The 16,797-nt window shown below is 39.4% G+C and overlaps 2 protein-coding genes across 2 annotated transcripts; one reads left to right on the top strand and one right to left on the bottom strand.

Annotated features, from left to right (window-relative positions):
* The first annotated feature begins 7,379 nt into the window (after nucleotides 1-7,379).
* LOC133732175 (F-box/kelch-repeat protein At3g06240-like) lies at nucleotides 7,380-8,549 on the top strand. The gene has a single exon (XM_062159692.1). It carries the CDS (start codon nucleotides 7,380-7,382, stop codon nucleotides 8,547-8,549), a length of 1,170 nt encoding a protein of 389 aa, XP_062015676.1.
* Nucleotides 8,550-11,433: 2,884 nt separating this feature from the next.
* On the bottom strand, nucleotides 11,434-16,592 carry LOC133712648 (probable secreted beta-glucosidase adg3). The gene is made up of 7 exons (XM_062138760.1): nucleotides 16,304-16,592; nucleotides 16,049-16,181; nucleotides 15,771-15,874; nucleotides 15,155-15,326; nucleotides 14,917-15,048; nucleotides 14,450-14,777; nucleotides 11,434-14,343 (listed from the first exon to the last, which is right to left on the bottom strand). The coding sequence occupies exons 1-7, from the start codon at nucleotides 16,333-16,335 to the stop codon at nucleotides 11,648-11,650; spliced, it is 3,597 nt and encodes a 1,198-aa protein (XP_061994744.1). The 5' UTR covers nucleotides 16,336-16,592; the 3' UTR covers nucleotides 11,434-11,647.
* Between the last annotated feature and the right edge of the window lie 205 nt (nucleotides 16,593-16,797).

A 16,797-nucleotide genomic window follows, 5' to 3' on the forward strand; every position in this document is an offset into this window, starting at 1 on the left:
ACTTCCATCGGCAGCAAGACTGGATTTTAATATTAATCCTATTTAATAGGTGAATGGGGAATTTGATAGTATCAGCTTTAGTAATTCTTAACAACATTGGGTTTTAATATTTATCCTATTTAATATGTTTTTTTATTTTGAATAAACCTAATTAATTGGTTTGGGTGTATATTAAAACACTCTTATGGATGGGTTTATTCTAAAAGGGGTGTACGTGTGAATTTGGGTGTAGAATCAAATTCCCCTTAGTATATTGATGTTCTGTAAATGACCAAATTGATCACTTGTGTTAGTTATTGAGAAATCTTTAAAGATGTATTATTGTTCTCTTCTAAGAGATGCCTAGAAATTATGATCGTCAATTTGATTGCAATTAACAAGCTTGTGCTCTCTACACATGTATGAATCAAATCATTAATTTGATTTCCTAATTCTCTTTTCATGCCATAAGAAAGTTTGCTAATATAATGTATCTAGATAATCATATGCTATGAATTTTGTTAAAAAAAAATTATGTAAATCAAGTGTTACTCATCCCCATAATATCAATGAGATTTGAACCTGTGATCTCAACGGTGTTAGTTAGACTAACAGGCCACGGCTCACCAACATCAATCAGTGGTTTAGAAGAAGAGATGTAGAAAAAAAAATATAGGTGGTATTCAATTTTTTCTTTTTCTAGCATAGATGTCTATTTTGGTGATTTAACCTATCTATAAAATCTGATTTGAAATATTAAATAACATGGATGTGTATTAACTAGTGTGTATTTAAAATTTCTCAGAAACTAGGCAAAATAGCCAAATTACCCCCTGACTTTTCCCATGGCTGCCGATTTACCCCCTGACCTTTCAATTTTGATTATGTACACCCTCACTTTTTTAATTGTTGCCGATTTACACCGTATCGTTATTTTTTGGACTTTCCATCTAATTTTCCGTTAACTGGGTTAGCATGTGAGGGGCTTTTTCGTCTTTTCAACTATCACAAAAAAAAAAAAAACAAAACAAACCAACACATCGTTAAAGAAATAAAAACAAAATACAAAATTGTTCTTCGTTTAAAGAAGGAAAAAAAAATTGCCCTTTGTCACTTCTTCCTTGTCCATCTCTTCTTCTTCTTCACTCCCTTTATTTCAAGGTTGGTTGTTAGCTTGCAACTGATCGCTTAATTAATATTTGCTAGTCACATCAAATGATTGGATGATCATATCACTGAAGGAGAAACCATCTTTGATCATTTAGGTTTCTAGTTTTCTTTTTCTTTGAAGGCCAAACTGGATTAATATTTCAAACATTCATATGAGAATTTGATCTTCCATGTTTCCAGTTAGAGGGGTTTGTATTGTGTATAAGATTGAGGAGCCATTGAACAAACTAAAATATATATATGTATGGAATATGAAAATTAAAATTACAGCAAGCATGTGAAAATCATCTTGATTGATCCAAGTTGGGATTGTGTTCTATTGATCTCGATAAAAGGAACATAGAGGAAGAGGTCATGCTGAGAAGAAGATAATTGAGAGATAGACAGAGAAGAAGAGGAGAGGATGAGGGGAAAAAAAAAAAAAAACAGTTGTGGCAGACAAATACCAGTATTTTTTTTATTTTTTAACAAAGTTATTTTGTATTTTTTTCTTGATTTATTAATATATGAGGGTAATATTGGAACATTAGAGGCAAAAAATTTATAGTTGGCCGGGGTGTACTAAGATTTTTGTTCGGTACAAATAGCAACACTATTTTTTTTTTGGGGTGACAATTGCAGAGACAAAAATACCTCTCACGTGCTAACTAAGTTAACGGAGAAATTGGATGAAAAGTCTAAAATTTGACTATAGGGTGTAAATTGGCAACATTTAGAAAAATGAGGGTGTAAATAATTAAAATTGAAATGTCAGGGGGTAAATCAGCAGTCATGAGAAAAGTTAGGGGGTAATTTGGCTATTTTGCCCAGAAACTATTAGGAAAAGTGTTTTAGAGTTTTATTTGTCTAAGTACTTAAATATATAAAATTATTTTTCAATTACAAATAAAAAATAAGTTAAAATTTTAAAATCGTGCCTGATTTTGGGATGACCTAAATTGGGTTGGCCCGAGCTTAATGCTCAAGTAAATAGATGGGTCCAAGCACAGCACGATAATAAATGAGCTGGCCCAAACACGGCAAGAAGCACAAATAGGCCGGGCCGGCCCATTTGCCACCAATATATTATGGCTTGATAGAAGGGTCTATACTCTATACCCTTAATTTCCATAATACTTTTGTCTTTTGCCTCGATTTTTAAAATTCAGTTTGATTTTTGGTCTCGAGAAATTAGGGAGATGAATATGCTTAAAGGAAATTTGAAAAGCAGCCGAACAGCGAACACTGTATTATGGTACAAAGTCCTTTTAGGATACAAATCCTAGAATATCTCAGTAAATATATTACTTGCTCCTCACACATACAATCTTCTCCCTAATCACTCTCCTTATTTGTAGACTCTGTACTTGTATATAAGGCTTATATGCAATGTAACACAGTTTTGGTCCATATCAGTGTAATAAGTGTAAACAGTGGGTGAGGCGACAATTGAAGAAACACAACCACAGCCTCTAATTGATCCAAGCGGAGCACCATCAGAAGCGATCGATCCAGGTAAAAGGGTAAAAGGGTAAAGAGTCAAACAGAACAAAGACAAAGAGAAAGTTTGGGTATTTCTGATGTATTGATCTTTTCCAAAGATGGAGTACATATACAAAGTATACACATTCCTAATAGGAAACTAATTACACCGTGATATTCTCCCCCTTAACTACATGATATCCTCCTTAAATATACAATCCTAATTATACTACAATTCCTACAATTATGGAGAGTGACTCACGCCAACACTCCCCCTCAAGTTGGAGCATACAGATCACGCATGCCCAACTTGTCAAGTGAGTCACAAAACGCTTTGCTAGAAACTGCCTTTGTAAGAATGTCCGCCAACTGCTCCTCAGTAGGTACGAAAGGAAAAGAGATGATTTGTTGATCCAACTTCTCTTTGATGAAGTGTCTATCAACCTCCACATGTTTTGTGCGATCATGTTGGACACGATTATGAGCAATTGCAACTGCAGCTTTGTTATCGCAGAATAAGGGCATGGCTTTCTTCTGCTTGAACCCCAAATCCCTCAATAAGTGCCTTAACCACAACATCTCACAAACGCCACGAGCCATTCCTCTATATTCTGCTTCAGCACTAGAACGAGCCACCACCTTCTGCTTCTTACTCTTCCAAGTAACTAAATTCCCACCTAAAAATGTAAAGTATCCGGAAGTGGACCGTCGATCAGTGATACAACCTGCCCAGTCTGCATCTGTATATCCCAAAACATCCAAATGCCTATGCTTAGAAAACACCAACCCCCTTCCAGGAGCAGACTTCAAGTACCTCAAGATCCGAACGACAGCTTCCATATGAGCCGTACTAGGATTATGCATGAACTGACTCACAACACTAACTGCATAAGCTAAGTCTGGTCTAGTGTGTGACAAATAAATTAATCTTCCAACCAACCTCTGATATCTTGCCTTATTCGTGGGCACTTGATCTAGATACTCAGCTAACCGATGGTTTTGCTCAATAGGTGTGTCAGCTGGTTGGCAATCGAGCATACCCGTCTCTGCTAATAAGTCAAGGACATACTTTCTCTGGCTCAACACAATACAATCTTTTCCTCTAGCAACTTCAATTCCCAAGAAATATTTCAAACTCCCCAAGTCTTTCATTTCAAATTCTGCTGACAATGCACTCTGCAACTTCTTAATCTCCTCAAGATCATTACCTGTCACCACCATGTCATCCACATAAATAATCAAAGCTGTAACTTTACCCTTCTGATGCTTAAGGAATAGGGTATGATCTGAATTGCTCTGCCTGTACCCAATCCTCCTCATGAATGTCGTGAATCGACCAAACCAAGCTCTTGGAGATTGTTTGAGGCCATATAGAGACTTCCTCAAACGACACACCACCTTAACTCCAGTGGAAGTACCATATCCCGGAGGCAAGTCCATGTATACTTCTTCATTCAAATCACCATGCAAGAAGGCATTTTTAACATCAAATTGTTGCAGAGGCCAATCAAGATTAGCAGCTAGAGACAGAAGTACCCGAATTGTATTTATCTTTGCTACTGGTGCAAAAGTTTCATCATAGTCCACACCATACTTCTGGGTATAACCCTTCGCTACTAGCCTTGCCTTATATCTATCCACCGAACCATCTGAATTGTGCTTCACTGTATACACCCAACGGCACCCAACTGTTTTCTTTCCAGGAGGTAGTGATACTAACTCCCACGTTTGATTTTTTTCAAGTGCATCCATCTCCACAGCCATTGCTTTTGCCCACTTCTCATCCTTCATTGCATCCTGCACTTTACTAGGAAGTGACACAGAAGATAATTGATTCACAAAGGCTACATATGGTTTAGACAACCTATGAGTAGACACATAATTAGCTACAGGATATTTGGTCTTAGCACACAAACTTGGTTCATATTTCTTGGCAGGCTGGCCACGATTGGACCGTTCTGGTAAGACTCGTGTTGGAACATGTGTAGAATCAGTTAAAGGAGTAAAACTATCAAACAAAGGTGGGTTATGGGATAAAGGCAAACTACTACGTACCTCAGATGAAGATTGAACAGGGGAGACCACTGATGGAGAGGGAGAGACTGAATGATTAGGAGCTTCTTCTTGAAGGGTAGACGATTCGGCAATTGTCTTTTCTGTTTCGGAACTCACAATGCTCTGTTCGGCAGTCGCATGGCGAAGAATAGACGATTCAGTAATTGGCTTTTCTGTTGTGGAACTTGTAATGCTCTGTTCGGCAGTTGCATTTTCTATTTCTGCAGGAGTGTCATTGTTTTCTGGGGCATTGGACACTTCCTCTTCACTAACCAATCGATCGTTTGAGATAAAGCGATCGATCATTGGCCCTGTTTGGCACTGTCCTTTATAAAAAACACCCTGCTCCCCCTGACTATGAGTTGTAGAAGGTGGAAAATAACATGTATCCTCACTGAATGTCACATCCATGGTGACATAAAATCGTTGAGAGGGAGGATGATAACACTTATATCCTTTCTGCTGAGTCCCATACCCGACAAAGACACACTTGAGAGCCCTTGCATCTAACTTAGAACGTTGGTTCTTATAGAGATGGACATTGGCTACACAACCAAAGACACGAGCAGGAAGGGTATTAAGAGATGGGATAGAGACATAACTAGACAATACCTCGAATGGAATACGACCTTGAAGAGAGGAAGATGGGAGGCACACAACACTGCCTCTCCCCAAAGGTATTTAGGCATATTGGCGCTAAGGAGAAGGGCCCGACCCATGTCTAACAAATGTCGATTCTTCCGCTCAGAGACTCCATTTTGTTCTGGTGTTTGTGGGCAAGTGGTTTGGTGAACAATTCCATGAGATTGGAAGTAATCACGAAATGAATGATTAACAAACTCCCCCCCATTATCAGACCGAAAGACCTTAATACGAGCATCATATTGGGTACGAACAAGATTATGGAAGGCTGTAAAGGCAGAGAAAACTGCATCTTTTGACTTAAGCAAAACAACCCAAGTTAATCTAGTGAAGTCATCAATGAATAAAACAAAATAATGCATTCCTGAAAGAGTTGAATTTTTTGAAGGTCCCCATAAATCAGAATGAATTAATTCAAAAGGCATTGTACTAGACTGAAAGCTAGAAGGATAACTAGACCTATGACTCTTGGCTAAAGCACAGGTTTCACAATGTAGACTAGAATCACTTATTCCCAAAAAAAGAGAAGGCATGGACTTCTTCATGACACCAAAGGATGGGTGGCCCAAACGGCGATGCCACAACCACAATTCATTCATCCGATCAGAACTCAATGTCAGGGCAACAGGACCTTGTGGACTTGATGGTGCTTGTGTCGGTCCTCCGTACATGTAATCCAAGTGAAACAGTCTCTCCCTCAAATCTCCCTTGCCAATTATCACCCGAGTACACAGATCCTGAAAGATAACATACATAGGATAAAAGGTGACAGAGCATTTGTTTTGTGTGTTTAATTGAGACACAGACAAAAGATGATGAGATAAAGAGGGTACATAGAGGACATTATAAAGAATAATGGACGGTGTAACCTGGACTGACCCAATTCCTAAGACCGGAAAGGACTCACCATTGGCATTAGAGACATGTGTTATGGATGGGGAGGACAAAGTGACAAAGAAAGACTTATCATAGGTCATATGATCAGACGCACCAGAATCAATTATCCATGTATTACTACCAGTAAAGCCAGAAATATTTAAAGCGACACCAATTTTACCTCGATTCTCCTGAGTTAGGGAAACATTACCCATAGTTTGATCTAGATCCTCCACATTATAGAAATCAGGTTCTTGCTCCTGCACCAGTTGGATTGCCGCCTTGCTATTCTGACCATTGTTACTTCTTTTCCAACTAGGGTTATTGGAGTTGAGTCTTAGCAACTTGGGGCATTGACTCTTGTAGTGGCCAACAGTTTTACAATAGTTGCAAGTCACCTGACTGTTGAACAACGAACTAAGGGACAAATATGCCATTCTTCTTCTTCAAGCAACAACACAAACCACAAAATTTGACACGGCTAAGGAAGGAGAGGCTGATGGCAAGGTATTGCAAACTTTAGGGTTCTAAGGCAAAAGGAACAGAGGATGAAGACAAAGGACAAACTCTTAAAGAGTACAAAGACAAATTTGCAGCGGAAACAAACGAACAGAGTCCAGACGGATCTCTGCTCTGATACCAAGTCAAACAGAACAAAGACAAAGAGAAAGTTTGGGTATTTCTGATGTATTGATCTTCTCCAAAGATGGAGTACATATACAAAGTATACACATTCCTAATAGGAAACTAATTACACCGTGATATTCTCCCCCTTAACTACATGATATCCTCCTTAAATATACAATCCTAATTATACTACAATTCCTACAATTATGGAGAGTGACTCACGCCAACATAAAGTTGAAAGCTTCATTTTCAACTAAATCATCCGACGTGCTTGGTTTGGTGGTGTTTGTTTCTGATTAATTTAAAAAAGTGTGAATCACCAAGCACCCAAATTCACAGAGTGTTTTTACCAAGGAAAAAGAGAAAACTAATTGATTTTGATGTTTGAGCTCGTTACAAGTAAAATACGTTCCTAATTCCTAATGCCACTAGAATTTCCAGACACCACGAATAGGAATCCTTTTCTTACTTGGATATACACACACACACACACATTATATATAGTGTAAATATATCCCCCCAAGCTTCTATAGAATTTGGACCATTAAGAGATTTTTATTCGAGTGAGGATGGAAGACCGTGGCCAAAACGTCGACCTTCCACCCGAGATCATATATGAGATTCTTTCAAGGTTACCAGTGAAACCCTTGTACCGTTTCAAGTGTGTATCAAAGCCATGGCGGCCTCTAATCTCCCATCCTGATTTCGTCGCAAACTATTCCAAAGCCATTGAGAATAAGGACGTCTTCTTCAGAAGACGGCGCCTCCTTTTTACTCTTTATGACCCGCCAAAACGGCTATACTCTTTGAATCTTGACCAGTTTCTCAATGAGAATCATAATGTTGACGTTGATAGTTTAGTAGCAACGCCCACTGAGCTCGACTTTGTTTACAATCATATTCCAACAGGTCAACTGGGTTGGATTCCCTTTGTCCATTGTTCCTGCTATGGCTTGTTCTTGTCCCTTGTAGCTTCTGAAGGGTGTTACAGCGTCAGTTTGATTAACCCTGTAACCAAGGAATCGAAGACACTAGAAAAGGCACCAATAGAGAGATCAGAACGAGTGACGCGCTACCCTCGGCACTTATATGGACTTGGATTTGATTACTCCACTAACGAATACAAGGTAATTCACGTGCGGGATTATCATCATGGAACTGGTTTTTGTGTCTATACATTGCAGACTGATTCTTGGCGACAGATTGACCCCTTATTTCCTTACAACCTTTTACCTTATGATGGGATCCTGGTGAATGGTGGTGTTCATTGGTTGGTGACTAAGGTTGCAGATAACTCGTTGGTGATTATGTCTTTTCTTTTAGCAGAGGAGGAGGTTAGAGAAATTGCACTACCGCCCAATGCCACTAGTTCAATTCGACTAGTGGCGTTCAGAAATTGGCTATGTATAACACCAGAATCACCAAAGAATGATGAAGTAACATTTAATGAGTTTTGGATCATGAAGGAATACGGAGTGAGGGAGTCTTGGACTAAAATGCAGGTCTCCATCCCATTTCACCGGTTATCACATTCTGGCTTTTGGACAGAAACTTATGATTTGATGGTGTTTGATGATTCGTTAGTTATGTACAATTTTGATGATGGAACATTCTGGAATCTATCAATTGGTAATACTAGCGAAAATCACTTTGGTACCGTTGGGATCTATTTGGAGAGCCTACCTTCACTCAATCGATCAAGAACAACAAGACCTAAGGAAGATGAATCCACTCAGTGACATCCTTGAATAGTTATTATTTTGTTATAATTACCATTACATCTGCGATTTGTTATTTGAGGAGGCTCTGGTGTGTAAAAGTCCGGTGTATTACTTCCTTGTTATTCAAGTCTTTCAAATAACAGTAAAATGAATGAAACAGTGCTACGTTGTATGATTTAATTATTTGAAATCTCTTCATTGTGTTGTGCTACGTTGTATGATTTAATTTGCAATCTCTTATCGTGTTGTGAGCTTATTGAATCTATATAATCTATTAAATGAAACTGTAGAATGTTACAGTCGAATGGAGTTCGTATGTATACTAAACAAGCTTGTCTATTTACATTTTTCAAAAAATGGCTATTCAAACAAGTTTTGTTTTTTTTTTTTATATGTTGGTTATAAATATAGTTAGTCTGAACAAAAATATATTACATATGTGGTATGGACTAACAATTTTACATTAGCTCTTCTGAGCTGTCTGCGGTTGGCTCGTCTTCTGCTGAGCTTGGCTACAACTGTCTGTCACTTCAAATTATAAGAATATTGGATTAATAGCTTATCATAGGCATGAAAGAAGAGTAAGTAAATGGTTTATAGGTTCTGGTTTATATCATTGAGATAATAAATAGGGGAAATGATCATTTACCCAATTTCAGCTTAAAAATTGCCCACTTGCTCCACCAAGAGTTTAAAAACCTCATTTACCCAAAACACTCTAAGGGATTATTTCCCCTTTACACAATTAATTCTTTTTTATTTCTTTTTATTTATTTTTGGGACTTTTTTGCCCTCTCCTTCTTTCTCACTTAGAGGGAGAAATCATCCTCCACCAGCCGGACTTCGGTGACCAGCGGCCGACCGCCGACTCCGGTGACCGGACTCCGGTGACTAGTGGTCGGCCTCGGACTCTGGTGACCGGTGACCGGGGACAGGAATCCGGCGACCAGAGAATACCCAGTAACCATATTATTGCCCCCCAGTAATCATATTATTGCCCCCCAAAAAACATATTATTGCCTCCCAAATATCATATTATTGCCTCCAATAATCGTGTTATTGTCGTCCAGTGAATTGTATGAACTCCCTCAAAACCAAAATGAATACACTACAGGCACAATTGATCAATTTATAATCATATTATTGGCTCCCAATAATCATATTAGTGCCTCCCAATAATCATATTATTGCCCCTCAATACAAAGTCCAATTGTCTACTGCCTCCCAATAGACCACCAAAAATGCACCATTTTGTAGGATTCACAGATAATTTGACTTTAATACACTGAAAACAACATGTAACTTATCAAAACACCACACTATAGTGATCCATGTCCCTCGTATCAAAGTCTACTGGGGGCCAATAATGTGTCTACTGCCCCCCAGTAGACCATTAAACAAACCCCACAGTTACATTTCAATCTCAGGATACCGGAAAAAAAAAAAGTGTTATGGGCACCTAGAAATTGCTCTGGGCACCAGATCAGAGCGACTGGGGATGAACAAACTCGATATCCGACCGGAGCGCCTAGATCTTGAAGCTTTGGGCCACGATCTTCTGCTCCAGCACCAAGCACCGCTGCCCCATTGCCCCCATGCTCGCAAGCTTTAATGCCAGATCCTGAGACTTGCAGCGCCGGCGATTCTTTCTCCGCCTGAAAACGAATCTGGAATTGATTAGGATCGGTGGGATGGTAGAGCAGATCATGTCTGTTGGCCGGTGATGGTTCTTTTCTTGCTGGCTGGGGGTTAGGATCGGTGTGTCGGCGTAGATTCGGTGGTGGACTGGAGTTGATGGGATTGTGGTGACGTTGCTTGGCTCGGCGCAATCTGGCCCGATATGGGTTGGATCCGATCGGAATTTTTCGATCTGCGTCTGGGCTTTTGATTCCGACATGGGGAAGGGAATGGTTGGAGACGGTTTTCCACTGCGTTGCGGGGATGGAATGAGGTTGACGACGTTCCGGCGAGGAGAGAAGGAAAGTCTACGGTGAGAGAAGAAATCGGTGAGAGAGAGAGAGAGTCTGAGAGGATAGAGTTAAATAATAGGGGGCAAAATTGTCTCTAGATGTTAGATTGGGTAAATGGGGTTAAAAAACTCTTGGTGGAGTAAGTGGGCAATGTTCATGCTGAAATTAGGTAAGTGGTCGCGGCCCCTAATAAATAAGTGGACAGGTCCATGTTTCTTTCTTCTTCTTTTTTTTTTTTTTTTTTTGGGTTACAAAAAGTTTGAAGAGAGGAAGGTCCAGGACATACCTACAACCTCGACCCTAAAGGACTGACGTGACTACGTGAGACACCAGGTGCAGTACCGATGATAGCCCTGAACAAGAAAATGCTAATTAATTAAACCAAAGTTTTGTTTTGTTTTACAAATATAGTACAATCATTTTGAATAAGTGCTTACCTTGGGCGACTTGCAGTAGCAATTCTTATTTCCTTGAGGGCATTTGATTCTCTTGGGAACACACCAGTCTTCTGTATATATGCACATCGATCAATGACAAGCTAGTCTACTTTAGTTGTTATTATCAAAGCACCTCATATAACTCCTCTCTGTAATACACATATATTTGGTTTATTGCCAATCACTTGCTTTCTGGTGCAATGCACAAGGATTCTGAATATATAATGATAACACACAAAGAAACATTGTAATGGTAGTCGGGGAAGTTATATAAAACCAAGTAGCAAAGAAAGCCAATTCCATTATTGAGGCATCAATTAACGGCTGGCCTATAATGGACATCTTATCTTCTATAATCCCAGATTCACAACTGTCCTACGACTCATCCACTCAACTTCTAGATACCAATTCATTAGACAAGAGAGCAGTAGTAGAACAGTTACTCATGCAAAGCCAAACGACACAACTCACAAAATATAACATTTAACACTATGGTAAAAGATAGAAATTCTAGAATACCTTTATTACAGAACTATTTAACAATCATCTTATGCACATGTACAAAAGAAGAAACGAAGCGGGACTCGCACAGTGACATGTAGCAATCAAAGTACTTGACATTGGACAAAAATTCAAGTAAATGAAAGAATATGATACTCGCTTTTTTTAAAAAAAAAAAAAAAAATCCTATATGTGCAAATAAATTGGTCTATTGTCGATTCTGCTTGAGGGCTGTAAACTTGGCAAACAAGTCATCAGAGTCGGGAAGCTTCGGGTGGACATGAGAAGCCTTCCCCACTGAAGAAGAGGACTTCGGAGTTTCAGCGCTCTCTGATCTTACAATCTTTCGAGGAGGATTGGAAGTTTGGTCCCTTGTAAATGACTTTGGAGGAGAGAACTTTGAAGGGTCAGTTCTCTGTGATCTTACAACCTTTGCAGGAAGATTGGACGATTGGTCTCTTGCAAATGACTTAAAACCCGAGGACTTTGAACTTTCGCTGCTTTCTGATCTTTCAATCTTTGGAGGATTAGATGATTGTTCTCTTCCAAATGACTTTGAACCCGAGGACTTCGAAGTTTCAGTAGCTTCAGTTCTCTCTGATCTTACAGTCATTGGAGTATTGGATGATTCCTCCCTTGCAAATGAGTTTGAAGTCTCCACACGCGAGGACCTCTTAGATTCTGGTATTGGTTTAGGTGCTGCTTGTTCTACTGGTCTACGCCACTCCTGACTAGCCAAACGTTCTGAGCGCTTGGTCTGGGATGAGGCACTTGGTAGAGTTTTAGTGGCATAAGAACTTCTTGAGGAGGAATTTCCATTGACTGATGTCCCAGTCTTCTTGGATTCTGGAATTGAATAAGAACTTGTTTGTTCTATAGGTCTCTGCCAATCCTGACTTCTTGAGGGCTCTGGTAGAGTTTCAGCGTCATTGGAACTTCTTGAAGAGGATTTTCCATAGTCTGAAGTCCTTGGTGCATCAGGAACAGCTGTTGTCCTTATGCTAGAACTTCTAACAGAATTTGAAGAAGAGGGTTGTGTCCTTCTAGAAAATTTTGAACTTGGACGAGCAATGGTGGTGGAAATCTTTCTAGGAACATCTTCCTCAGCCTCACTATCCTCTGAATTAAAGAAAAATGCAGACGTTGAGCTTGTCTTTCCTTGGGATACCGATTTATGATGGGACAGGTCTTGGCGACTATTGCTAAGAGTTTCATGTGAGAATTCATCCTCTGAAGAATCATCATGTACTACTCGAGAGACCGATTTCTGATTGTACAGGTCTTGGCGACTACTGCTTAGAGTTTCATGTGAGAGTTCATCCTCTGAAGAATCATCATCAGGAGTGACATGTGTGACTGGGGTTTTAGTGCTTTGTTCCTTATTTAGCTTAGTGCTCCCTTTCCGGCTATATGGCTCTTCAATAGACGTATGAGAAACATCGGAAGTCCTGACTGTTGGAGTCTCTTGAGTAATTTGTTTGCCCAAAAAATCATTGCCTGATGGATTCCGATTATATGGTGGATGCCTATAACCCTTGTTCCGAAGGCCACCTTTCAAGACCCCAAAGGCCAACAACTCATTGTCAGTATCACTTACACAACTACATTCCTCACTGTCTTTCACTGTTTGAGGTAAATCATCCTTGGCACTTGTATCTAATCCTGATTTTTTCAGCCTTGGAGATGGTTCACTACCGGGCAATTCATCATCATCAAACCTTTTATCTGAGAAAACACTATATTCAATTCCCTGGGTTCTCTCAGGATGTACCTCATCAGAGGATGAAGATGCTAATGACCTGTGGCTTGCACTCTGGCTCTTTCCCGAATTTATGGATTGAACAGTCTTCTCATGATAAAATTTAGAATCTTTGCTCAGGACAAGCATAGACGTGTCCAACTCCTCCTCACTGTCTGAACTTGGGCCATCTGAAGCATCAAAAGTAACAGGCACGAAGTCATTTGGTTCCGAAGGGACTGTAGAACCTGTCAAACCTTCAGAAAAGATGGGAAGGGAGTGCTGCACTGATGAAGAACGTAATGGTGAAACGGACTTGAATGGTACCTCATCTCTCTTTTGCTCAAAGCTCCAAGGATCTAAACTAGCTGAAGGAAATGAATTTCTAGCAGGAGAAGAAAAAAACAAACTTGATTCTTGTCCCTTGTAATTATCATCGTCTGAACCAGAATCATCAAAAACCAGAGGAGCATTTCCCTCAGAATTCATTCCAATTGTGCTTTGATGGATGTTAACATCACTAACAAAAGAACCCTCACCAGAAACACTAGCGAAATTTTCGTGATTGTTACTCAAATGTCCCGAATGAGAAGGAGAGGAAGACCGGATAGATTGTTTTCCAGTACCCAGATCTGCAAAGTAATTAATATGATCATCCTCTTTCAAAACATCTTCCTGATGATCGCTACCAACACTTGAATTAGATGGGGAGGAAGTCCTGCTAGATTTCTTTTCAGATCTTATATCTCCAAAATAAGAAATATTCTCAGGTTTGATAGCAGTTTGCATCTCAGTTGCATGCATATCCTCAGAATTACCAGACTGTCTCTTCATGCTCGCCTTATCTAAAATGTCATGACGTTCAGGTGACTTCTTTTGAGGATATCGATCTGCCGTCTGGAGACTATTCCCCAAATGGTCATTGTTCATGGAACTTGAATTAGTTGGCACAGAGGCTGACTGATTACTTTTATTGTGCATTTCAGATGAATATTGCCTCGAGAGTTCTGCAGCTGCTCTGGCTGCCATGCCTGCTAGTTCTGCTGATTCAGCAGCTGCCTGTGCTGCAGATGCAGCATCCTTAAATTGCATATTCCAATTCTGCCTGCCCGAAGAACTTTCATCCCCAGGAAATACATGCATTTCCATTCGACTGCTTCTGGTTTCTATATGAAAATGTGCAATTAAGTATCAATAGAAGAGAAGTTCAAAATACAACCACAAAACAGTTGAATTCAATAACCACAATCTTTATGTGACAAATTGATGTACCTGAAGATGTCGTTTCTGGATGAAATTTGGCAGATGTGGTTGCTTTGTTGGCAGAAACATTTGTAGAAGCAGAATCCTCCAAGTGAGGTGATGATCTTGCATTCTGCTCATTAGAATTCACAGGTCCATTGTGATACTCATAATTTCTGCGTGGAACTTGAGCAATTGGAGGTTGATCAGGTGGAGGTGGACCAGAGGGAGGTTCCACATGAGCTTTACTGGCCATGCTATTAGGCGGAACTTGGACATTAGGAGGTCCCCTGACATCATGAGTAGGTGGAGGTGGAGCAGAATCCATACTGGCCATTCCAAACGTATTTGGTCCGTTCTGCAGAAAAGTAAAAACTATATTAATCAAATGGCATGTCCAAAACAAATGCAGTGTACATAAGACAAACACGAAGCTATAGTTTTATGTCATCTATATCAAGCAATGAATAAATGAATAAGAGCTGAACCATTCTTACCAGCAGGTCCTCAGGAGGCTTCTCTTCAAATGCCTCGGGATCCCATTTGACATTATGTTCCTCTGCAATTGCAGCCAAAATTTTCATCTTGGTAGGGCCATCAGGTGATTTGGTAGATAATTTCTCTATTAACTGACAAAAAAACAGAAAATATAATCAATAACAACAAATCTGTTGACTTTTGACAGAGTCCATATTAAGATTATCCAAAAAAATTATACAAAGTATAGAAACATACCATGCGGCTTACACCACTATCCGGCCGCAGTTCAACAGCTGCAGAGACGAACTCCTTTCCATATTTTGCTGTGAAGTGCTTGCGGATGTCCATGAGTTCTGGTACGTCCGCACATCTAGGAGATGCAAAAATTACACTTGATACTGCTTCCTTCAGATCAATTGGGCAGTTTCTGTAAAGAACATTAAACAAACCAACATGAATCAAGCTCTTTTGAAGATATAACAGAGCAATGAAATATCAAAAATAGTAAAACAATAACTTATCCCATTAAGAAATAAACAAAGACAAGATTAGGCTCCAAACTCCATACCCTAATTAGGACCAGATAATAAGTCATACTGGTAACTTTATGACTAACTTATGAATCTATCGGAGAATTTCATGCTAAAATAAGTACTCCTACAATGTGCACTTAAGACTCGATGAAGCTACATAGCACTCGTGGCATTGATCCGACTGCAAAGCCGACAAGACCAGTTCTATCTTCCTCTATCGGCTCCCCATCTTGATACACCGACCAAGCTATTCAACACAATGCAGCCAATTCGAATCTAAAAGTACACACATGACAACAAAATGCAAAGATAACTCAATGTTGAATGGAATTACATACTTCTGCGATTCAACCATAGGCAATCGTGCTGCAACAAGTTCGCAATATATCTCGATAAGTTCATACGCTGCCCTCAACTTCTCTTCCCTCACCACATGTTCAACCTGAGATACAAGTAAAAGTCATCAAAAAATTGTATTTACAATGAAAATTTCAACAATCACACAAACTGCTACTAAAATCAGAGATCAAAAACCAAAGAACTAGTCAAACAAGCTCGATCACAATATGAGAAAGATAAAACCAAGCATTGACTTGATGAAGGATCAAAGACAAACCCGAATCCTAGCAGTCCTGTACTGACCACTCTCCAGCAATTGGGCCAATTCCCTCTTTATCTGCTTCACCTGGGCATCTTTCTTATTCTTCAACAGCTTGATTCTCGAAACGGCAAGCTTCAACGCCGTTTTGCTGCACCCAAAACCAATCAAAAAACCCCCAAACTCATCAATCAAACAGTTAAAAATCCCAAATCCATACACAAAGCACAAAACTTTGCCCACAATTCACTCAAAAAAATCCAAAAAAATTACCATTTGGCGGGCTTGAAGCTCCTGTGAAGCATGGTCGATCAAAATTGTGACTCTTCCAAGCCAAAGATCAAAACTTTATGATGGGTCTGGAAAACCAAGATGGGTTCTTGATTGTATCAAAGCGTGTGTGAGATTACAATAACAAAAATTGGGTTTTATGAAAATTGAATTGGGTTTTTATGAAATAGGGAATTGATGGCAAATCTTGGAGATGAAGGGAAAGAAAATCCAAGTGAAATTTCGTGGAAACTAATATGGAGAAGAAACGAAGACTTTTCTCCTTGATTTGATTACACGGAAACTGAGAATTGGGTTCAGGTGTGGGGAGGTGCAGGGGAGAAGAATCAAATAACAGTCTGACAGTTATGGATCTTTGTGGGTTTGACTAACTTGCCCTTTCTGAAAGTTTCTGTGAGCGCTGGTTGTTTTTGTCTGCTTATTGTTTAGAAATTTATTTTTATTTAGTAAAGTAGGATAATTAAATTGAAGAGAAA

This window comes from Rosa rugosa, chromosome 1 (genome assembly GCF_958449725.1).
Source record: "Rosa rugosa chromosome 1, drRosRugo1.1, whole genome shotgun sequence".
NCBI lineage: Eukaryota > Viridiplantae > Streptophyta > Magnoliopsida > Rosales > Rosaceae > Rosa > Rosa rugosa.

Bases quoted from the DNA above. Each gene is read 5' to 3' on its own strand.
- LOC133732175 (XM_062159692.1), top strand. From the start codon at position 7,380: ATGGAAGACCGTGGCCAAAACGTCGACCTTCCACCCGAGATCATATAT.
- LOC133712648 (XM_062138760.1), bottom strand. From the start codon at position 16,335: ATGCTTCACAGGAGCTTCAAGCCCGCCAAATG. The intron at 15,049-15,154 runs GTATGTTTCTAT...TTTTTTTGTCAG, and splicing joins ATAGTGGTGTAAGCCGCATG to TTAATAGAGAAATTATCTAC. The intron at 14,344-14,449 runs GTACATCAATTT...ATTTTCATATAG, and splicing joins TCCAGAAACGACATCTTCAG to AAACCAGAAGCAGTCGAATG.